Source organism: Cervus elaphus, chromosome 23, assembly GCF_910594005.1.
Source record: "Cervus elaphus chromosome 23, mCerEla1.1, whole genome shotgun sequence".
NCBI classification, from domain to species: domain Eukaryota; kingdom Metazoa; phylum Chordata; class Mammalia; order Artiodactyla; family Cervidae; genus Cervus; species Cervus elaphus.
Genome location: NC_057837.1, coordinates 9,879,178 through 9,903,873, shown reverse-complemented (window position 1 = coordinate 9,903,873; position 24,696 = coordinate 9,879,178). Strand labels below are relative to the sequence as shown.

The 24,696-nt window shown below is 45.6% G+C and overlaps 1 protein-coding gene across 4 annotated transcripts in view; it reads left to right on the top strand.

The window, feature by feature from the left end:
* KIF16B (kinesin family member 16B) overlaps positions 1-24,696 on the top strand; it is a 279,477-nt gene that overhangs the window by 133,257 nt on the left and 121,524 nt on the right. For all 4 annotated transcript variants that reach the window (XM_043884699.1, XM_043884697.1, XM_043884696.1 and 1 more), the window contains 4 exons: positions 3,075-3,194; positions 4,237-4,288; positions 5,827-5,964; positions 22,589-22,671. In XM_043884699.1, the coding sequence (XP_043740634.1) occupies positions 3,075-3,194; positions 4,237-4,288; positions 5,827-5,964; positions 22,589-22,671 (393 nt within the window). The remainder of the gene's footprint in view (positions 1-3,074; positions 3,195-4,236; positions 4,289-5,826; positions 5,965-22,588; positions 22,672-24,696) is intronic.

Sequence of the window (24,696 nt, the reverse complement as noted above, 5' to 3'; positions counted from 1 at the left end):
TTCTCGGTGTCTGGGGACATCTCACAGCCTTGGGGGAGGGATATGTTTCACTGGCACCTGGAAGGCAGAGACCAGGGACACTCCTAAGGCTCCTACAGTGGACAGAGTGGCCCTGCATGCAGAGAACCATCTGGTTCAAAATGTTGGTGCTGCCAAGATTGGAAAACCTAGTTGGGAAAGGGAAAGAGTAAATAAGAACAGAGGGAACAGTGGCCACAAAAGTAAAAGGAACCCCCTTAGGAACCCCTGAGGTGGGAGCAGGTTCGGAGAGCAGCAGGGAGCTGGGGTTCCCGGGGAGGAGGGTGCTGGGGGCGAGTGGCAGGAGGTCAGGGAGAGGTGAGGTCACACGGAGTTTCGTAGAACCTTGCAAAGATTTTGGCTTTGGCAGAGCAAAGGAGGCTGCATAATTGACCCCAGCAGAGGAGTGGCCTGCCCTAACATCCCTCTGGCTGCAGAGGAGAGCGTGGACCCTGGGTTGGGCACGGGCTGGAGCAACCAGAAATACCGCGGCCATCTTGCTGGAGGTGCTGGTGCTTGGGGCCTGGGAGCAGTGTGGTGCTGTGGTTTGTTGTTGGATTGGGTGCATATTTTGAAGCTAGAGTCAATACTGAGTGTTGAAGGGTTTAGAGAAAGGCATGTGCAAAGGATAGCTTTTTTTTTTTTTTTAAACTTTTTGTTTTGTATTAGGGTATAGCTAATTAACAATGTTGTGTTAGTTTCACATGAACAACAAAGGAACTCAGCCATACATACACATGTATCCCTCAAACTCCCCTCCCATCCAGGCTGCCACATAACATTGAGCACTGTTCCATGTGCTATACAGTAGGTCCTTGTCAGTTATCCATTTTAATATAGCAGTGTGTAGTGTATGTGTAGTGTTAGTTACTCCCTAACTATCCCCTCTCCCTATCCTTCTCCCTGGCAGCCATAAGCTTGTTCTCTAAGTCTGTGAATCTTTGTTTTATAAATAAGTTCATTTGTATCTTCTCTTTTTAGATTCTGTATGTAAGGGATGTCATATGATATTGCTCCTTCTCTGTCTGGCTCATTTTACCTAATATAATATTTTCTAGATCCATCCATTGGAGAAGGAAATGGCAACCCACTCCAGTACTCTTGCCTGGAGAATCCCATGGACGGAGGAGCCTGGTAGGCTGCAGTCCATGGGGTCACGAAGAGTCGGACACGACTGAGCGACTTCACTTTCACTTTTCACTCTGATGCATTAGAGCAGAAAATGGCAACCCACTCCAGTGTTCTTGCCTGGAGAATCCCAGGGATGGGGGAGCCTGGTGGGCTGCTGTCTGTCAGGTCACACAGGGTAGGACATGACTGAAGTGACTTAGCAGCAGCAGCAGCAGATCCATCCATGTTGCTGCAAATGGCATGATTTCATTCTTCTTAATGACTGACTAATAGTCCATGATATATGTATCACATCTCCATAATCCATTCCTCTGTCAATGGACATTCAGTTGCTTCCACGTCTTGGCTGTTGTAAACAGTAGGACAGCCTAGTTTTTGGCCCAAGCAACTGTAAGAAAGATTGGCATTTATTGAGAAGGGCTAGTGCGCAGGTGTGGCAGGCAGTGGGAATCAAGGATTGATCTTTTGAGGTGTTAAGTTTGAGCTGCCTGCTTGGCGTTGCGACAGGTATATCAAGGCAGGGAGGTTTGTACACATGGGGGAGTTTTAAGGGAGAGGTCTGCCTTCCCCTTAACTTGAGGTTTTAGCGTCATTAGCATGCAGTTGAGCTCTCTGTGTGTGTAGGTTCTACATCCATAGATTCAACCAACCACTCATCAAAAATGTTTGGGGGAAAAAAATTTCAGATAGTTCCCCAAGGTAAAACTTGAATTTGCCTTGCTCCAGCAAATATTTGCATAGCATTTTCATTATGTTTGCAATGACTTGCGTAGCATTTACATTGTATTAGGTGTTATAAGGAATCTAAAGATGACTTAAAGTATAAGCGAGGATGTGTGTAGAATATATGCAAATCATGTGTTTTTACATAAGGGATATGAACATCCTTGGATCTTGGCATCCGAGGAGGTCCTGGAACCAGCCCCCTCTAGGATATACAGGGATGACTGTGTAGATTGCTAGTAAATTCAGGAGACAGTTGAGTCCCTGGGAGCAAAGAGTCAGGGAGGACCTGGAGGACCACAAGTAGGGAACTCTTTGGAGGTGATTCCCTGTGAAGGGGCACAGAGAAGTTGGCGGTAGCTGGGCGGCGGTGCAGGGCCGAGGGAAGTGGTGGCGGTGGTTGGTGGGAGCCCTTAGCAGGTGGGAATGGTCAGTGGGTAGAAGGTGGTGCAGGGCTCCGAGGGTTAGCCACCTCTGGTCCATGGGAGTTAATGCACAGGAAGGGGTTGCTGTCATAGACATGCGGAGTTTGACCCTAGTCACCGGCAAGAAGAACCAGTGAATCAGGAGACATCTAGGTATTAAGTGAAATAAAGGTTCTGAAGTGGGAGAAAGATTACCTTGTAGTCGACTGGTCTTGGACCCCTCCCTCAGGAAGGCAAGATTTGAGCTTAGCTTCGTGTGAGTGTGTGTATGTGCATTTATACATATGTATATGAATCTTTATCTGGCAATAAATGTAATTCATTTTATATTGAGCTTTTTATATGTTCCAAGCTCGCTTTGCCACCATATGCCAGGATTTCAGCACGAAGTTTATGATCCTTTTTTCTTGCAGTTTTTTTCATGAGCGGTAAAAACATCGCTCATTTCTAACACGTCCATGCTCATGCTCGTGCCGTCAGTCTGACTCTTTGCAACTCCATGGGCTGTAGCCCGCCAGGCTCCTCTGTCCATGGGATTTCCCAGGCAAGAATATCGGAGTGAAGAAAAAAATACTGGAATGGGTTGCTGTCGCTTCCTCTACGATGGGATCGTCCCCACCCAGGGATCGAACCCCTGTCTCCTTCGGCTGTTATACTGCAGGTGGATTCTTTTCCACTGACCCAGTGGAGAAACCTGTGTAAAGTCTAGTGAGCATCTGACAGGAAGTTCTCTTTTCCCAAAGTAACCTCTTCCTTTTCTTTCCCTCCTAATTCCAGGAACAGACTCTGGCCCTAAGGAAGGAAGGGATTGGGGTTGTTTTGGACTCCGAGCTGCCCCATCTGATCGGCATCTATGACGACCTCCTGAGCACTGGCATGATCCTGTATCACTTGAAGGTAGAAACTGCTTGCCTGGAACCTTCTCAGTTTGGTTTCCGCTTTCGCTCGGACACTGGCAAGGTGTAATGTAATACTCCGTGTCCGTGAACACGCTGTGAGAGTAAAGAATGCACAACAAATCCTCAAGCTCTTTGGGGAGTTTCACTGGTTCGTTGGGATTCTCTGGTATTAGGAATTCCTGTTTTATGTCATCCTACAGCTAAATGAAGATCCATTCCCTTTGCCTTCTAATTTGTAGAACCAGTAAGAGGGAGGTAAGGAACAAAAAGACAGACTTAGGAAGAAAGGCTACCAGCATCTAAACTGCGATTGCTTGTGTGTACAGTTTTCTGGTCCCTCAGGTTAGTTATGAAGTTGTGTCTGAAAGTCACTCACTCATGCCTGACTCTTTGCGACCCCTTGGACTGTAGCCCACCAGGCTCCTCTGTCCATGGGATTTTTCAGGCAAGAATACTGAAGTGGGTAGCCATTTCCTTCTCTCGTGGATCTTCCTGACCCAGGGGTCGAACCAGGGCCCCCCTATGTTGCAGGCAGATTCGTGAACCACCAGGTCCCGCCTACATTATTGGGCTTGCTCCCAAACAGAGTAGCCCTTTCACAACATAAGAATTTCCTCATCTGCATCAGTGGTGGGCTCTGTAACCTTGACTTCAGTATCTTTTCTCTGATCCATGACTTACAATGGAAAGAGTATCATACTGTGTTTTGCGGGCTCCCCTAAACCATATCTTTAGACACAAAGAAACCCCTGGCCGCTGGAGGAGAGACTTGTTGGAAAGGATTGGGAATAGCCGTGGAATTGCAGTCACGGGCAGGTTACTGATGCCGAAACAGGAGGCCAGCCTTGCTGAGCCCCGAGCCTCAGGAGTCCTGTGTCCCTTTCTGGACACCATGCACTGTGCTTACAGAGCCTCAGGGGACTCTGCCTGGGCCAGAGCTCGCCCACCTGTCAGCAGGTTTCTGGGGCTTCCATGAAAGATGGAGAAGAGACTGTTCTTCATGTTCTTACTAATAAATTTTGCTTGGCTTTTCTCCCTAGGAAGGTCAGACACATGTCGGCAGAGAAGATGCTTCGACAGAACAGGATATTGGTGAGAATCTTTATCAGCTTCCTCTCCCCAGTGGTTTTTAAGAAATCATTCAATGAACTTGCTTTTGAATGACTGACTTTGAAGTAATTATAAAAAAGGAAACATTTCAAATGCAGCATTGATCAGAATGGGTATTTCCATAATTTTGAACTCAGCTCAAATGACCAACACCGAACGCTTAGTTTAGTGACTAGAATGGAGCTGCGAATCCTCTCCCCACACCCCGCGTGCCTTCTGTCCTCAGCCACGTCTTTCAGGTGGGCTGTTCTTTAAACCACTCACCTCTTGTCGCAGTGGAGACATCCTAACAGGTACAGAAAAAAGATACAAGATCCTTTGACGGGAAATCCTTCGCACTTGGCATGTACATAGGCGAGGACAGAAGATACACACATGCCCAGCATTCACACACGCAGAGCAGCATCTCCTGGCTTTTCCCAGTCTCTGTGAGGTACCCGGCTAACCAGCGCTGTAATCCCTGAACCCGGTGAGGTCTTGCCAGGTTTTACAGAGTAAATCAGAGCGTGCATGTGGTGATAGTGGAGTGTGTGTCTGTCTGTGTGGTGGAGCGGGCAAGGTGGGGATTGGCGGGGGAAGAATTGTATCTTTTCAGCTGGCTTTTAGAAATGCTGGCAATGAACTTGCTTTCTTGCCCAGTGTAAGCTGTTCATCAAGTCTACGTGTATTTACTGTTTATCGTGAACTTGGGAGAGCTGGAAACCAATTCCTGGAAGTCTCTGGGTGAAATTAGCCATCAGGCCTCCTCTTCTCATCGTTAAGTTATGTGCTGACCTTCGGGTTTGTTGTTCGTGATGCTAAGTGCCCAGCACAGGTGTTTTCTGTAAACAGAAAAGTTCTGTTCACAGTGTAGGTCTGGGGAGCATAGTGGAAGCAGTTTGGTTTGTGCTTCTGAGCAGCTGGCCAGAAACTGTGCCTGAAGTTGCGTAGGTTTGTGTGACCGGTGTTCGTGTCTTTGCCTGGCCATGTGTCACCAGGAGGGTGGTTGGGTGGGAGCAGGTAGCCCTTGGCAGCCACATGCTCTGAGAGCTCTGTGGAGGTCAAGTTCACCTCAGGACTTCTGGAGACTTCTTGGGCCTCCCAAGATCCATGCCCTCCCACATTCATCTTTCACCTTTGGTTTGTGCTCCAGGAATGCAGCGTCAGTAAGTGTCGAGGTCACAGTTAAGTCCTGGAACTATGGGGCCATCTGCCCCTTCCATTTTACTGGGACCTTTGGGTAACTGGAGGAGGAAGTTCATTCAGACTCACACAAAGCGTCTTAGTGGTAATCAGCTAAGTCGCGTTACTCACGTTTTTTTCCTGAAGATGAAGTCCTTTGTTTCCGGTGATATCCAGCCCCACTGAGTGACATGTAAGAGCTGATTCTGTCAGTTGATGCTGTGAACTCCTGAAGTTCAGTTTTCTCACTAAATAGAAGTGTTCCCCTCACAGTTCAAATTGAGAAAATAAATGAAGGTTGGGAATCATTGTGCCAGGTACCAAAGGACATATTTTCTTCCTCTGTTTTCCCTTCTCAGTTCTTCACGGCCTCGACTTGGAGAGTGAGCACTGCATCTTTGAGAATGTTGGGGGTACGGTGACTCTGATCCCCCTGAGTGGGTCCCAGTGCTCTGTGAACGGCGTTCAGATCACGGAGGCCACACACCTCAATCAAGGTATTGGCTTTTGGTTCTCAGTTCTTCGTACATGTCTTTTCTTAAAAACAAGTTGGCTAGGTAATGGGGAACGTGTGCATTCTAGGACTAATTATTTTGTTTAGGTATGAAAGGATGAAGACTGTTAGCTTCATTAGGCTCTTTTCTGTTTTGCTGGAGTATTTCTTTATAAAATGCCCGTCGTCTTGTTGAGTTAAACTTCTGTGTTGTGGCTTAAAAGTTACTGCTACTATGGAACTATGACTTTAAAGGAATTATATTAAGTTAAAAAAGTGCCCTTCAGGTGCAAGACCTTAACACAATGGCTTCTTTTAATAATTTTATTACCTTATTTATATTCTTTTTATGACCAATTATAACTATAGCACACAGGATCTTGTATCAAATCTTTTTTTACTTTGAGGTGATTTCTGTGTTACAGAAAGTTTGCAAGGACTTTTTCAGGATATTTGAGTTACTTGCTCAGGGTCCCTGAGTACTTCAGTGTGTTTCCTCCAAGCAGGAGGAATTATGCAGCCATCCAAACTGAGGAAGTAACAGGCGCATTCCCACCACCTGATTTCAGACACCCTTTGAGCTTGGCCGTTTGTCCCAACAGTGTCCGTCATTCAGCTGCCGCGTCTCTCTAGTCTCCTTCAGTCTGGACATGTTCCTTGGTCTTTCCTTGACTTTTATGACTTTGGCAGTTTTGAAAACTGCCAAACGGTAGAGAAATGATGCTGCATTTTTCTCACGTCTTGTTACCTGATTTCTATTTGTTGCGTCACTGAGGGTGTTCATGTTGATCATTTAATTAGGGAGCAGGATGCTAGGCTTACTTCACAGTAAAGTTAATCTACCCCCCCACCCCCGCTTTCTAGTTAATAAGGATATTAGGAAGGTATTTCAGAATCATAAATACTCTGTTCTTGCTCCTACTTTTCACCCTCTGGTTTGGGAATCAGTTGGGTTTTTTTTGAGGAGGGGAGGTGGTCCGATTTAATTGTTATTCTGATGGCTGCTATGTGGCGATTTTCTTCTTTCTACACTTATCAGTTGGCTTTTTACTGTGAGAAAGAGCTTTCCTTTATTGCTATTTATTTGTTAATTTATTTAAATCAGCGAGGTTACACGTGTTGCTGTTTTATTGGTAAGTTTGGTCATTGTCTATTACTGCTTATTTTGATGCCCAAATTGTCCTGGATTTGGCCAGTGGGAATTCTTTCAAGTTGTTTTTTGTGTTCTTTTGGTTTTTCCCTATTGTCTGTGATTACTGCCTTACTTTCTGACAAATGAGGTATTCCAGGCTCATCTTTTACTTTTCTGAAATCAACCAGTTCTGCTCCCTTTTAGTGGAGAGTGGGATTTAGAAGCCAAGATCTGGGCAGTAGATGTGCTCATTGCTCATTGAAGTGTTGCTGCTCACATCAGAGTTAGGGAAAGTGAGTCTGTGTGTATAACATATACAACTATACTTCTGTATCTGTTTATATTGATATGTTGAAATATCTGTATTTCAGTATCTGTATTTCTAACCAGGAGTTTGTACCGATGCCTCTAATTCCAACCCAGTACCTTAGAGTTCTTTCTAGTTTTCTCCTTCTTCTTACTTGTAGCTGCTTTTCTGACAGTGATGAACTGGACTCCCGTTATGTAAGCAGTATCCTATCGCTTCTGCCCTCCCCTCATTCTGGGAGCCTCCTCTTCTTGCTCAGGCTGTGATGCCCCACGCTGGGCGTCACACTTCTGCGCCCCACCACTGCCCCCACACTTCTAGTGCAGACACCTTCCTCACCTCGCGCCGAAGCTGCCTTCCTTTCCCAGTCTGATGCTTGCTTTGTCCGACCCTGTCTAATGGCTTTCGTGCTGAACTTTGCAAGAAGGAAAGGAAGAAAGATGTTGACATTATATCTTAAGCTCTTTTTGGTATATTATACATAGTTTTTATAGTTATAGTTTTTCATGCTTACATACTATAATGTTGTATCTGTGATACAGGAATTGTACAGATGGGGTCTGGAAAGTGTGTAGTTTATTGGTGTTAGTTAAATTATACAAGAAATCAGTTGCAAGGAGTTATCTTAGAAACAGAGTACATGGAGCATGGACAAAGGTGATCATGCTTTCTTAGGAAGTACAGAGTCCATTGGAGACGTTCTAAAACCAGCTGAGGGAGCACGTGCCCATGGACCATCTCCAAATCGTCCACCCATTCATCTAGCCATTGATGTCTCCATCACTTTTCACTCTCAGTATTTTTCGGTTTCAAGGTTAGTGGAGCTTGGGAGATAGCTGGTGCCCTGGAACCGGCCAGGAGGGTCCAAGGTCAGCAATAGTAGGTGACCAGCCCAAACAAAGGATGCAGTGAGAGCCTGGTGATCATCACCAAAGCAGCATTCCCTGCTTTTTTGCAGCCAGGGCACGGGCCCTGGCAAGAAGGGCAGTACTGCTTGCCAGGCAGTGCTGTTAATCATGGTGAGAAGCTGTCTCTGCCCTGGGCCCAGAAAGTCACGATAATTGGCTGGCAGACAAGACATCACCATGGAAGGCTCTTCAGTGGCAGCCCCTATCTGGGAACACACAGGCCCTTGTGTGAACAACAGGGATAACTGGAGGGCACACAGTTGACAGATGACGCTGCAAATAAATTCTGTAACTAGATCTGGACCACAGCCAGACCACCTGTCTGTCCTCTGTCAGGACCTCAGGTGAGGGTCCTGCTGCTGTTGCTTCAGGCAGCGGGGGTGGTGCAGGGGTCATGATGAGAGGCAAAGGATGTGTCTCCTTGTGCAGCAGAGACCTCTGTGCTGGCTGCGTCTCCCTCAGTTAGGTCAGAGGGAGGTGCCCTTGTGATGATGACGACTGTGTTTACTGTTACAGAATTTTATGAGCAACTTGTACTGGTTTTCAGTATCATTGTTAATGCATGAGTACACCTCTGGAATCATTTTGAAATATTTCATGCTTCTGAGGTTCACTGGTACATAAAGTATAGATCTAATTTAATTTTTCCCCACATTGGTGTACCATTAGCATAAACCTTCCCACCACCTCCCTTTTGAAGAAACTTAGGTTACCCAGAAAAAAAAGTCATGTCAATTTCTTGGCTTTTTACTTTGTTCCAGGACTCTGTATTTCTACTTTTGTGCCTATATCACACAGTTTTAATGCTTGTTGTGTTATGTTGTTGTTGTTACCCAATTTGTGTCCAATTCTTTGTGACCCCATGGACTGCAGCATGCCAGGCTTCCCTGTCTTCCACTGTCTCTTGGAGTTTGCTCAGATGTGTGTCCATTGAGTCGGTGATGCCGTCCAGCCATCTCATCCTCTGTCGTCCCCTTCTCCTCCTGCCCCCACTCTTCCCAGCATCAGGGTCTTTCCAGTGAGTCAGCTCTTCACATCAGGTGGCCAAAGTATTGGAGTTTCAGCTTCATCATCAGTCCTAGAATACTTACAATTTATATATAATATATATTTTATAATATGTTATAATTTCTGTTCTTATCTGGGTAGTTTTTCTGCTATTCATGCCTCTTAATTTTTTCGAAGAAATTTTAGAATTGTTTTGTTGTATTAAAATGTCCTTTGACAAGTTAAGATTCTAATTTCACTCAGTTTACTCACATTTAAAAAAATGTATTTCCATCTTGACACTTGGGTTTATTCACTATGCCTCTTCTCATATTTGAATTTTCATCTATTTTCTCTGATAAAACTTTGAAGATTTTTAATTTATGTGCTTGTTGAACTGTGTTTATTCATGTATACAAAATTATGAACATAGCTGTATACATTAACTGCTCAAAAACAGAAAGGAAAAAACCCTTTCTTATATTTATTCTGTGATCATCTGTTTTGATCATTTTGGGCACAAAGGGCCTTTGAAGATATTAATTTAAAACCAGGTGGAAAAGAGGCCCACGGAATTCTGTGTCTGGCTCCAGGACTTCTGAGAACATTGTTCTTCCAGATGCAGCCTGGTGTGTCTGTGGAATCACTCACAGGGAGTTAGAGAAGGAGTTGTAGTTGAGGTTGGTTTGGGGACATTCTTTAGCATGAGCAGTGCTTTAATATAAATAGCCCACAGATGTCGGTGTCAGCTGCTGAATCTGCCTGGCTCTGTAGTCTGGCCATCAGGCAATCACCTCCTGTGCGTTGCTTGCTGCAACCCTGTTTCCCTGGAGCTTCTAGAACTTACACCACCCACAGTCCTGGCCACTGGATGCTGAGAAGGCTGCTGAGTGGATTCTAGAGACCACCTGCCATGTTATGGGTTAGTCTCTTGTGGATTTTCCTGGAAGCTGACTGTAATATGTAATGATGCTTTTGTGAGAAAACGACCTCCAGAGTTCTAAACTACATACTGAAAAAGGGACTTTTAGAGCGTATATTGTTTCATATGTGAACAGCCTAAAATTTAGTATTGGAGTTATCTTCCCATCATCCTGTAAAAATCACTAGCTTATTCATTTAGTTCATGGAAATGGCTTATAATTCCATTGTTCTTGTTCAGTCATTAAGTCATGTCCAGCTCTTTTGACCCCATGGACCAGAGCACGCCAAGCTTCCAAGTGTACTCACATTCTCACATTGAGTCCGGGATGCTATCTAATAGCGTTATTTCTTCATCATTCCATTGCCATGTGTTTATGTAGTGATGATTATGTCTCTGGTTCTCTTGTGGAATGGAGCATGGAAGGTGAATAATAAATGCACCTCCTGTGCAGTGTTTTCATTAAATGGTTTTTAAATCTTAAAACTTATCAAGTCCATCTGAAAAATATGCCTATTTGAGTTAGGAATGGCTAGAACTAAATTTTTGAACTTCATATTGAAGCTATGACTTGTCCTAGGAAATTAGGATTCCTAATTGGCATTCAAGGTTAACTTAAATTGTCAGGATTATCTTCCCCTTCAGGGCACTCTTAATTGTTTTATTACCCTGGTGGCATGGTTTTCAGACCTGATGGGCTGAGTTCCTCTGGAATTCTACTCTGTTGCTCAGCAGCTTTCTCAGTGTGGACGTCAATGAAATTGACAGAAAAATGCTAAACCATTAAAACACAGTGCACTAAATATAAATGCCATGATAGGTCTTAGGGCAGAGAAAGGTAAGCCAACTTTATGTTTCAGGGCATTACAGAAGAGAGGTAAAATGGTAACTTGGAAAAAAAAAAAAAAACCTGCACACTTTGATACTGTAAGATCCCTTCAAGGGAAAAACGTGTAATTTTCTTTGGAAAATTGAGGGTTAGAATTCTCCATTTAAATTTTCTTGAAAAAAAAAAATTTTTTTTTTGAAGATTACTAAAGTAAGAACTGGAACATGTTTTTTAAACAGAGAAAATATGATATATTGTTTGTGGTTACAAAAACATGTAGCAAAAATAAAAAGTTATGAATGAGACACATGCCTACTTCTTCAAAAATGTTGTAGATGTATAGTTGACTTACATATTGTGTTTAATTTCTGCTATTCAGTAGAGTGACTCAGTTATACATATGTATTCTTTTACATATTCTCTTCCATTATGGTTTGTCTCAGAATATTGAATATAGTTCTCTGTGCTATACAGTTGGGCCTTGTTATTTATCCATTCAATATAGGATAGTTTGCACCTGCTAATCCCAAACTCCCACACCATCCCTTCTTTACTCCCTTCTCCCTTGGCAACCACAGGTCTGTTCTTCATGCCGTGAGTCTGTTTCCGTTTCATACATATGTTCATTTGTATACTATTTTAGATTCTACATCTAAGTGATATCATATGGTATTTGTTTTTCTCTAGGTCTATCCGTGTTACTGCAAATGGCACTATTTCATTCTTTTTAATGGCCGAGTAACATCCCATTTTATGTATGTACCACATCTCCTATTTATCTGTTCATCTGTTGATGGACATTTAGATTGCTTCCACGTCCTGGTTATTGTAACTGGTGCTGCTGTGAACATTGGGTGCATGTATCCTTTAGAATTGTGGTTTTGTCTGGATATATACCCAGGAGTGCGATTGCTGGATCTTATGGACATGCCTATTTTAGAATAGTGTTAACCTTTGGAGAGAAGTGGGGAGGGGATTAATCAGGCAGGAATTCAGGAGGATGTTCAGCTATAAGATTTTATATTTAAAGGAAAAAAAAGACCAAACTCCCCAAAAGGTATATGCACTTTATTTAAACCTAATAATAACAGGGACACAGATTAAAAACAGCAGGGTAGTCATACTCCAAAAACTACCTTGGCTTTTACTCATGAAGCCATTTTATAAAAAATTAAAAACATTTTTTTTCATGAAGCTATTTTTAAGTAAAGGTATCAAGAACAGAGACTGCAGATATTAAAGTGTAACGTGATATAACTGTATTAACTCTGCATTTGACTGGATTTCTGGTTCACTAGCAGCTTCCTATCTTTTTACCAGTCTCTAGTATATTGTTGGGCTCCCCTTGTAACTCAGTTGGTAAAGAATGCGCCTACAGTGCAGGAGACCCGGGTTTGATCCCTGGGTGGGGAAGATCCGCTGGAGAAGGAAATGGCAACCCACTCCAGTACTCTTGCCTGGGAAACCCCATGGACTGTAGCCTGGCAGGCTGTGCTGTCCGTGGGGTCGCAGGAGTCGGACACGACTTGGTGTCTCAGCCAGCACCACCAGTGTGTTGCTGGTGCCTGTGCGCTCAGTCACTCGGTCGTGTCCAAGTCTCTGTGACTCTGTGGACTGCAGCCTGCCAGGCTCCTCTGTCCATGAGATTTCCCAGGCAAGAATGCTGTAGCAGGTTGCCATTTTCTTCTCCAGGACATCTTCTCAACTCAGGGCTTGAGCACACGTCTCCTACATTGCAGGCAGATTCTGTATTACTGGGCCATGTGAGGAGACCCGGTATATGGCTGATACTTGGTATTTAAATGTCTCTCATTAGTATATTAATATTCACTTGGAAATATGCTGGTTAGGCTGTGCCATTAAAAAGCACGTCATGTAGTAATTCCCATTTCCTTATAAAAATCACCTAAGACACTTGTGAATGTCAACTAGTAGGAGGTTTATCTGTGTTTAGCAGATTGTCACCATGGCAGGGGAAATTTTTTTACCTTTATCAGTCAACTGCCTTAACTTCATTCAGATTGCATAAATAGTAGTTCCTCTGCCTTAATTACAGGAATGTTTTAATCTGGTAAAGTCATTAGAAAGAAAAGTATTTGCTAATACTCTGAGAAGTAGCTGTGATTACATCTATATTGTATATGTCTAGAACTCTGCACCTGAAGCTTTTCTACTCTTTCTTGGGTCCTTCTAGGGACAGTGGTAGGATTTGCAGCATTGCATCTAACCTTGCTTTTCAATGGATGTGTTCTGCGAAGTGTAGTTTCCCTCACTCCCATGATTCCATAGAAAGAGGAGGCTTTGCCAGAGAATAAAGGATGCATTGACTCTGGTGTCTAATCCCTGGGCCTTGAGTTGTTTTTGATAGAGTCTCAGACCTTAGTTGTTTTTTTTTTTCCTCCCATTTTTTCATATGTTTAATATGAAATGTACAAAAACCAAATGAGGTATCATTAAAAATGTATTTCAACCTTTGTCCTATAGTTGCTAGGAACTATTCTCTCTTATTTTAATTATTTTTTTCTTTTTACTCCAGTATGTATGTACTAAAGGTGATCGTTGCTAAACGTGATGAATTTTCCATTCAGCATCAGTGGACTGCGCTGGTCTTGCTGGTTTGTCAGAGCCGTGGCATGCTCACCTCTGCCCTGAGCAGTGCTGCGGCCAGTCCGTCCAGGGACCTCACCCTCCGGTGCACTTGAATGTGTCATGCTTCAGCGCCAGAATATACTTGTGTGTATTCCAGCTCTGGGAGGGAGCAGGTGGTCTGGAGTGGAGCTCAGGAGCCTTGATAGCATTCTCATCTGCTGAAGGGCTGCTATGAGTTGTTCAGTGACAAATTACAAAAGAATTGTAGTGCAACTAGAAAGGGAGAGAAATTCTTTAGCAGTTTAGCCAAGATGTCTGGAGAACGAAAGAGACCTTCCACACTTCACAAAAAGCCAGCAGATCACAATGTCTCATCTCCCCTTCAACTCCCTTGCACTTGCCCTTAAGCTATCATTAGATGTCTTCCTCTGATTGGAGATCCGCAAAGCTGACACCTGTCGCTTGCACATGTATGATTCTTTCAGTAGAGACTGTTGAGTGTCAGAGACCTAACTATTCTTAAAGACTGTACCCAAAGCCAGCAGTTCTTAGCGTGTCCCCAGATCAGCACGATCAGCATTACCTGGGAGCCTTTCAAAATGCAGTTTCCTAGGCCCCATCCTTGACCCATCCAATCAGAAAATCTGGGGATGGGCCCAGCAATCGAGATTCTCTTGACCCCACAAGTCATACAGGTGACTCTGATGCACACTCTAGTATGAAGACCAAGGGTAATCACACATTCTTGCCCCAGGCTTTGGCCCAGGAGACAACCGTTTGTCAGTTTCTTTAAACCCTTCTCTTCTCTTGTCTGAATCATTACATTTATTATCTGTGATCTCTCACAACTGAGGTGGAGGGTGCTGTTCCACATTGGGCAGAACCAGAACTTGTCCTCTAGAGTTCATCAGCTACAGACTGATGAGAAAGGAGAGATTTACCCAAAGCTGAGCTCTGAAATGAATGAATTTGTCATAATGAAAAGTGACTTAGATATACTCGGGCCAGAGTGTCTAGTGAAGAATCATCTAAAGGCTGGAAAGTGGGTGAGGTGGGGAGCAGAGTAGTGGGAGGCCAAGTCGCCTTGGCGGCTGAGGCTTGGCAGGTTTGTAGCACTCCCAGATCCCAGGCTGGGGGCATGGATTCTCTGCGGAAGGTGCTCACCAGTCAGGGGAATAAGAATGCATTCACAGAGGTGAAGGGCAGCCCGGTTTTTATATATCCCAGAGGAGGCTTGAGGGTGAACCGTAAAGAAGAGGAGTTGATGCAGTTAGGAGACTGTCCGTGTTTAGGGAGACGGGAGAAGGAGGCATTTTGGAAGGAAGGCTAGGATGTGGACAGCTTGGTGGGTGTTGGAAGCAAGAGCTGGATAGTTGAGATGGTTACTGACAGAGTAAGCAGTATTGGTGGTAACAGAGAGTATGAGCTACTAGGTATGAATGGAAAGAAAATGACAGTCAACCCTCTGTATGTGGTTTTGCATCCCAGTGAATCCAACTGCAGATTAAAACTATTCAGGGAAAAAGTTCCAGAAAGCAAAACTTGAAACTTTCCATGCTCTGGCAGTTATTTACATATCATTTACATTGTATTTACAACTATTTACATAGTATTTACATTCTGTTAGGTACTCTAAGTAAGCTCGGGTAATTTAAAGTGTATCGGAGGCTGTGTGTAGGTATATGCAGATACTAGGCCCTTCTGCATAAGGGACTTGAGTGTCCTGGAGACGTCTCCCTGTGGCGAGGGGCAGAGGTGACCTGGACTCAAACCCCCATGGATACTGAGGGGCCACTGTGCTGAGAGTTTGACCACTTAGTGTACTATCTTCCATTCAGTGCTGCAGAATCTAATATTTTATTGTCTACTGTATCTCCCCTGAGGCTTTAAGAGGAAAAGATTCATCTCCCACTCACCCCACACCCATGCACATGCAACTAAAAATTGCTTTGGCAGGGATGGGACTGGCACATCTTGAAATTTTATAAAGCTCCACACTGAACCTGTGTACACAGTTGGAGCAAATGATTCTTGTCAGTTATTTGGCTAGAAATCTCAATAATGAAGACCGAAAATCAGTTTTCTTTATTCTCCAGAGTCCCAGAATCTAATTTGCAATTTTCACTTCACCAAAAGCGAACAAGGGGCTTCCCTGATAGCTCAGTTGGTAAAGAATCCGCCTGCAATGCAGGAGACCCTGGTTTGATTCCTGGGTCTGGAAGATCCACTGGAGAAGGGATCGGCCACCCACTCTAGTATTCTTGGGCTTCCTTTGTGGCTCAGCTGGTAAAGAATCCGCCTGCCATCCAGGAGACCTGGGTTCGATCCCTGGGTTGGGAAGATCCTCTGGAGAAGGGAAAGGCTACCTAATCCAGTATTCTGGCCTGGAGAATTCCATGGACAGTCCATGAGGTCGCAAAGAGTCTGACATGACTGAGCCACAAAGTAAAAAAAATTTAAAAAAGTAAAAAGTGGTTTATCTAAAGCAGGAAGTTGCAAATCCACATTTGAATATAAACATTAAAAAGGAGAGTACAGGGCCTATGTGGCTTTTTGGTAAGGTGTCACATGCATTTACATCCTTCACAAATGCTAATGGGCTGTCTGCTGACATGCTTTATACCTGCTCTTCTTCATGCCCAGTGCATGTCACTCACCTGAGCCAGCTGTCAGCCCCAAGCCATGTGACCTGTAAGAATTTGTTAGTGTTCATGTAAAAATTTCATACCCTCCACCAGCACCATGTCAAATCTTAAGTCTTCCCTATCTTGCTGCCCAAAACCGTTTTTGAGAGAGGGAAACTTGTATTTCAGGTGTCTTAAAAGCCAGTGTCACAAGAGTCCAAGACCGAGGACATGTTATGTCAAATGTTCTTAAGTATTGGCACATGTTAGTGGAAATTAGACTCTGTCAGGGCCCCTAATTGGTGCTGTCATCTTATTTTAGTGTTAAGTATTTTAAAGATCTTTCATATGACTTAAAATTATCACACACAAGGAAAGTTTCTTTTAGCTTGAACTAGGAAATAAGAGCCTCACCTATTCTACCTCACTCAACTTTTCATGTGATATACCATTCCAGAAAATTTTTCCAGACAAGAGCTTTGCTTTTCTTTTTTTATCTTTAAACTTGTTTAGAATTTATTTTTAATTGAAGGGTAATTGCTTTGCCATATTGTGTTGGTCTCTGCTGTACAACGCTGTGAGTATTCATACATCCCTTACCCCTTGAGCCTCCCTCCCACCCCCTTATCGCACCCTGCTTTTCTAAGTCTGTTGTGTCGAAAATGAAAACCTGTCCTTCACTGAGCGTGGTTGAGCAGGGCGTTACGTTGTGCATATATTGGGGAGGAAGTTGCTGGGGAGGGGCTTTCTGAACTAGGATTAAATGCAGAATTTGGAGCCCTGAAGCAGAGTTTCAAATGGTTCCTGTTTTTTGGCCGGGAAGCTCATATTACATTTGACCATGCCCTTTTGGGAATGCAGTTGTCTTATATGTTTTTATTAATGGTAACTCAGAGTGAAATAATTCAAACACCATCGCCTCAGAAATATTTATTTGACACCATTTGATTTCAAACAGTTGATTTATATGGGCTGTAGCAGAATTAGAAAAATCTCACATGAAATTTGAGGACTGTAATTAATAGTGGTATTAATGATTATTATCATGACACTGCTTAGAAATCACTGGAAATGTTTATATGATTAATTTTTTTCAGCGTGCCTGAAATATTAAGATAGAAAATCTCCCATGAAGCCTTGTTCAGTGGTTTTATTCACAAGAGACGTCAGTAAAGCTGTTTTTGCTGTTAACAAGTGTCTGTCTACCTTTTATAATGTTGTTCCTGCTCCATCCCCTTTTAAGACTACCCGGGATTTGTCTGTCCTCAAGTATTTAACAGGATCTCAAGGGATCTCAAAGATGCCATCATATATTTCAAGGAGGTTTAGCTACACTCTAAACATGCAAATTAAGTGCATCACAGAAAGTCCATCTGCTGTGATTAATCGCATTAACCTCAGATGAGGGAGTCAATCATAGTTAGAAAATTTGAGATCTAGAAGGAAGTGTTGAGGACTTGGTGATGGCGCTGAGCCCTCGAGGGTTTACTGCAGGCGGAACACAGGCGCTGGGTCTCTTACAGAGGCCTTGCACAGCCGGTCACTCTCATCCGTTCCTTCGTTGCCTCTTTCTCTTCAGCTTTTTGCCTTTTAAATATACTCAAAAGTCTCCTTTAAACAAAAATATCCCACGGGATCTGTCATCTCCCTCCTCCAGCTACCACGAACTCGCCTTCTCTTCATATACAGACGACTTCTTTTTCTGTTTTGTTTGTTTTATTGAAGTGTAGCTGATTCATGTGTCAAGTATATGGAAGAATACACAAACTTCGTGAATGAGTTGTGCACTCAGAGACCTCGACCATGACTTCCCTGACTTCTGAGGTTTTCCTTCTCCCCCTCTGATGGCCCATCTCTGTTTCTGTAGGGGTCCATCCTCTTCTACTCAGCCATTAAAAGCTGAGTTGCTTTAGGTACTCGGCATTGGGCTCTCTTGGTTCCCACCTTTCTGTCTTCTCCTCAGGTGACTTTACCACAGCTGTGGCTTCCCTTATTAGAGATGACTCAAATATATAGAAAGAGATGTAGCACACTCACACACGCACATATATGCACATGTGTATGTACACTTATCTACCTGGTATCTGTAGCGATGCATGTGTTTGTATGTACTTGTGTATATGCACAAATCTTAGAGAAATACGTATGTATGTGTGTATATCTGTCTATATATTTTGAGGTCTGTATCTCATCTGTATAATTTTTTGGTTATTGTTAGGATTAAAAAGCAATTTTTAATCCTCCAACTTTCTAAATTTCTTAATTTCCTCCAACTTTCTAAATTTCTTAATTTCCATCATTTGAAAGAATGTACTTGACAAAAACCAGGGGTTCTTTCAAAAGTATACTTGCCAACATCAGGAAAACATCTTAAAATACTCTATATTTCAGCACAGAGCAGCAGATTATCAAAAATAGGCATGTGTGTGTGTATATATATATGTATATATGAGTAAGTAGGTATGAAAGTGGGTAGGTTGGTAGATGGGCAGATTGATAGGTCTCTCAGCCTTTCTTCTGGAGCTTCACGCCCTTCTACCTGCAAAAGGCTTCGCAAATTCATTATGTCCGAGACCACACTCAGTGTTTCTGCCCCAGCCCCGAGTTTGGTCCTTTTCCAGTGTTCTCATTCGGTGTGAACAGCTGCCCAGCCAGCTAGTTGCGGGTGAAGCCTCGCCGAGAGCCGCCTTCCTCACCTCCCTGGCCCCTGTCTCTTGCCCAGCACGAGTCCCGGCCGTCTGCAGTCTGTTCACTCCCCTCCTCTGACGCCTCCCTCCCACCCGGGGCTGAGCTCCCAGCATCTTTGACCCAGACAGCTGCAGTAGTCACCTGTCTTGTTTATCTACATCTCTTCTTGCTCTCTGGTTCATTTTTCAAACAGTAGAAAGAGTTGGACTTGAAACTCAAGTCCAGCCACGTGATGCTGCTGCTGCACAAAGGCCTTCGGGGTCTTCCCGTTGCCTGGACATGAAGTCCATGTTTGCCGAGTGACTCTGCGTGCTCTGTCCCTCCCTCGCTCTCAGGCCTCATCTTGGGCAGTACTCTCCCTGGCTTCTGCTTCTCTGTCTCCCATCATCTCGTCGTCTGTTCCTGTCTCTGTTGCATTTGCTCTCCTGCCGCCGGAGCTTGTCTGCGGCACCGCCTCCCGCAGGGCGTCCTTCCGTAATTCTCCTGCGCTCCGCCCGGTTCTCAGGCGCCCCCTGAGCCAGAGGCAGCGCCTCTCTCCTTGATTGCAGCTCTGCGTTTGTTGGTGAAGTTGTTTGCTGCGTGACCTCTCTCCCCTTATTTACAAGCTCCCTAAGGACAAGGCCTGTGTCTTAACTCGTTCCTCTTTGCATCCTCACCCCTGGTGCTTATCTCAGTGATGAGCACAATAAGTGCCCACTCAGTATTTGTTGAGTGAATGGATGCACAGTGGCATCGTGTAGGAAGGAAGCACAGCCAGTAGGTTTGTTCAGGAAAGGAATGCAGTGGAGGAAAGAGAAGGGACCAGCCTTAACAGAGTCCCTTTTATGTGCCAAGTAGTTTTTACACATTATTTGGGTGGAAGCAAGGAATAGTCACGGGTGGTTTTGTTTTCTTTTATAACTCCTCAAAGAGATTTTTATATGTATTTCATGCACATACATGGGTGGCAAGATTATTTTCATTCATTTAATACACCATGAAATATGTCTCTGAAATACTATCCTATTTTTCCATTAACATATTTTAGCAATTTTCAACTTGCATGGCTGGACATTTGATTAACAGGAAAAAAAATTCGATTAGAGGTAATTAACACTTCAAATGAGATTGCTTTATTAATCTCTAATGTCACTTTAAGAGCATTAAATACACATATATCCTAGGCACGGCTGTTTGATTTTTGACTTTCTGTGTGGCACACAGTTTTGAGTCCCAGTCATAAAAGGCATGGGAAACACCTCTCTTCATTACGGTCACGGTGCTGTTCCATAATTGGGAAACACATGAATGCAGTTTTATGTGAGGAGGATAAGCAGATTGTTGGGCGGATAATATCCACTGCTGCCCTTCTGAGTCTGTCCAAACTGTGTCCTTCTCCTCTTGGCTCCATTTCTGCTAAATAACAGCAGTCACCAGAACCAGTGCTTTGATTACTCCCTGGGTTCTGATCCAAACCCACTAGGTTTTAACTGTATTGAATTTTGAAGCTCCTTTGAGATTCTGAGACAGTATGTGAAGTAGGCATATGTATATGCCTGTCTGAAGCTCCAGAGTGGCCATGTGAGATATTGATGCTACTTTCAGGGTCCAGGGGGAGCTGGTACCCAATAGAGACTGATGGCTGTGGCCAACCAGAAGTCACGTGCCCTGTCCGGGGGAGGCAGCAGGCAGCAGCCCAGTGGCAGCACTGACCTCCTGACCCCAGATCTCCTAATTTTTGAAGGGAAGCCAGAAACTCAGACTTTCATGTGAGAACTATGGAGTTTTGAGAGTCCCTTGGACTGCAAGGAGATCCAATCAGTCCATCCTAAAGGAGATCAGTCCTGGGTGTTCATTGGAAGGACTGATGTTGAAGCTGAAGCTCCAATACTTTGGCCACCTGATGCGAAGAGTTGACTCATTGGAAAAGACCCTGATGCTGGGAGGGATTGTGGGCAGGAGGAGAAGGGGACGACAGAGGATGAGATGGCTGGATGGCATCACCGACTCGATGGACATGAGTTTGGATGAACTATGGGAGTTGGTGATGGACAGGGAGGCCTGGTGTCCCGCGGTTCATGGGGACACGACTGAGCGACTGAACTGAACTGACTGATGGAGTTATAACTGTTGATTTTTTTTTTTTTTTTAATTTGTATGGGACACACAAAACACATCCAGAACCTGAACTGTTTTCTCTGACCTTTGTGTTGCAAATTCTTCATCCTGGCTGCTATTTCTCCGTGGTCTCTTTCTACCTCATCTGTCCAATATGGGTTCTTGCTGCTATTTCAGATGCCCTGTGTTTTGGCTGGACTTGACTCTCCTTTCTCCAACCTCAGGAGACCCATCTCTTGTCTCAGGCCTAGCCCCTCTCCCCAGTCACCCTCACATGGAGCATCTCTCTTGTCCTCTGCTTGTCCTGTGAGACCCAGCTGAGGCCCTCAATGCCAGAGTCTGTCTCCCCATCCTGCATCCTGAACTCATCACTTTGATCCTTCATGGTTGAAGACTTCTCATACAAATGTCTTATCTTCACAAATACGTTGCCTTCATTTTCAGGGCAAAGATTGAACGTGGGGGTCTGTGCTGAAGGCTTGGTAGACTCTGAGGTGTGATACATGCTTGCGTGCTAAGTTGCTTCAGTAACATCTGACTCTGGGCAGCCTATGGACTGTAGCCCACCAGGCTACTCTGTCCATGGGATTCTCCAGGCAAGAATCCTGGAGTGGGTTGTCCTGCCCTGCTTCAGGGGCTCTTCCTGACCCAGGGATCAAACCCGCGTCTCTTATGACTCCTGCATTGATTGGCAAGTGGTTCTTTACCACTTGCGTCACCTGGGAGGTGGGACCAGCTCAGATAGTGCATCTTTTAAATGCTTCCAGGGACGGGGAGCTCACTGCTTCCTGTGACATCTGTGCCAGCTTTGGACAGCTCTGACCTTAGAAAGTGCCTTTTTGCTTATTGGCTTAGTCAAGCTGAAATTTGCCTCCCCACCTAATGATTTTGTTACCCTTGTGCGTTTACATTCCATCCTTTTGCCCCTTGTACAGTTTGGACCCTTGTCAGTCAGAAGGAGCCCTTCTTGTATGTCTAATGTAGCCATGTCAATTTTAACAGGATTTTCACAAGAAGCAGCGTCTTTACAGGAAGTAGACACTCCACGTGCACGTTTTCTTTCCTATCAAATTCTGAGGGAGATTTTAGTAACAGTGACCTGTGCTCTGGCAGTTTCACTGGGTTTTTTCTTTTGAAAGCACCATCTTTTGAGGTTTTTGCTTTCATTGGCGTTAATAAACATTTCCTAAATTGGTGACGCTATACTTTGTTTGCTCTCCCAACATCTCTTTGGAGAACTGCTTTCTGTTTTTCTTCTCAACAGTCAAAAGTCTAATTATGTGTATATTAAGTTTTAAATCTTGTATGATTTTGTAGTACTTAAACCCCTCACTTGTGCCTTGGGTAACGTAAATATTGTGACACTTGGCTGTAAAAATTAAAAGCATTTGAAGGTGTAGAATTGGCTTGGGTAAGCAGACTTTTGGGATGAAAGCCTCCTCTCGTTCCTGGGAATCACGTCTCAGCTGCAGAATTCCACATTAGAGTGTCCTCTGCTGACCAGGTTCTCACTGTAAACTCACTGCTGTTTCTGTGTGTTCTTAGGCGCCATGATCCTCTTGGGAAGAACCAACATGTTTCGTTTTAACCACCCAAAGGAGGCCGCCAAGCTCAGGGAGAAGAGGAAGGTGAGCAGCTTGGAATCCCCAGCAGCCAAGTCCACTCTGGGTGGGCCTGAGGGTGGGGGAAGAGGGGTCTCTGCTCTGGCTCCAGCAGTCAGACTTCCTGGAGCAGGAACCAGCCCACAGCCTGGATTGACTCCAGGGCATTGGTTTCCCTGCGGACGGTCGGCTGGTGGAGTAGGACAGCGAGCGAGGTCCAGCGTGGAGGAGACATGCGGCTGTTCCACGCTGCTCATCAGCATCCCCATCCCTCAAAAGGAGGTGGACACCTTTTCACATTAAGTGGAGGGTGCCCTACACTCGTGAGCATCTGTTTTAAGAGTTACTTCCACACCAGAATCCCTTTGATCCAAAACTTTGCTCACCTCTTATTTTCATTCCTAGTAAGTTGGATATTTGATCGGGGTGTGAAGCAGAGAGGGGGCGAGTTTAGGACAGTTGAACAACTGGAAGAGATTGCAGCTTGTTTGGATGGGGACGTCCGGGGGCGCTTGAAGTGCTAGATGGGGAAGTGGGCCAAGGACCAGAGAGGGAAGGGAAGGGGTAAGAGGGAGAGCCGTCTGTCTAGTCTAGCTCTTGTGCACCGCGCTGAGCTTAGACGGAGGAAGAGTGAAGCAGAGATGTCTGAGGCAGAACCACGTGGAGCCTCCCTGTGAACCACTTTGTGTCCACAGAACCGTTGGTACCCCCAAGTCACAGATGAGCGAGAGGAGAGGCTGAGACTGGCCTGTCCTGTGGCCCACAAGTGGGGACAGGGACTTGAGCCCTGACTGCAGGCCCAGATGTGTTAGCCCCTCACCCAGGGTGTGGGCCCCCCACTCCAATTCACGCGGCCCCTCACACAGGGTGTCAGCCCCCTGCCCCGAGTCACACGGCCCTCACACAGGGTGTCAGCCCTTCACCCTGAGTCATAGCCCCTCACACGGGGTGTCAACCCTTCACCCTGAGTCACATGGCCCCTCACACGGGGTGTCAGCCCCTTGCCCCGAGTCACACAGCCCCTCACATGGGGTGTCAGCCCCCCATCCCGAGTCACACGGCCCCTCACACGGAATGTCAGCCCCCCGCCCCGAGTCACACGGCCCCTCACACGGGGTGTCAGCCCCCCATCCCGAGTCACACGGCCCCTCACACGGAATGTCAGCCCCCCGCCCCGAGTCACACGGCCCTCACACAGGGTGTCAGCCCTTCACCCCGAGTCATAGCCCCTCACACAGGGTGTCAACCCTTCACCCTGAGTCACATGGCCCCTCACACGGGGTGTCAGCCCCTTGCCCTGAGTCACACAGGCCCTCACATGGGGTGTCAGCCCCCCATCCCGAGTCACAAGCCCTCACACAGGGTGTCAGCCCTTCACCTCGAGTCATAGCCCCTCACACGGGGTGTCAACCCTTCACCCTGAGTCACATGGCCCCTCACACGGGGTGTCAACCCTTCACCCTGAGTCACACGGCCCTCACACAGGGTGTCAGCCCTTCAGTCTGAGTCATAGCCCCTCACACAGGGGGTCAGCCCTTCACCCCGAGTCACTCATCCCTCACACGGGGTGTCAGCCCCCGCCCCTAGTCCCACAGCCCCGTGCCTCAGCCTGCTTTTCCAGGACTGCTGGGGTCCCCAGTGACTGAGGTGGGAATAACCAGAAAGCGGCAGTCCCCACCCCAGTCTTCTCTGGACTGCTGCTTCAAGCCTGTGAGCCTCCTGTCTGCTCAGCCCAGGTCTCCCTGGAGGGCCCTTTTGGGACCCCGTTGCAGGGAGGAGAGGGAAGGAAACAGGCCTGCCAGTAACTTTCCGTGGGAGCAGAGCAGGGCCAGCGTTCACTCTCCTGGTCTCCCTCCTCCTCCCCGTCCCTCTCTGTCACTCAGCAGGCGTGGGTGCCGCTGCCAGGGCCCCTCCTTCCCTGGATGCAGCAGCAGGTCAGGGAGCCCCTCGGGGCTGAGCGGCTCCGGTGCGGGTGTGAGACCCTGCTGGCCTTAGCGTGGGGCTTGGGTTCCGGATAGACCCTGGGCTTGGCTGCCCCAGCTTCTGTCCTCA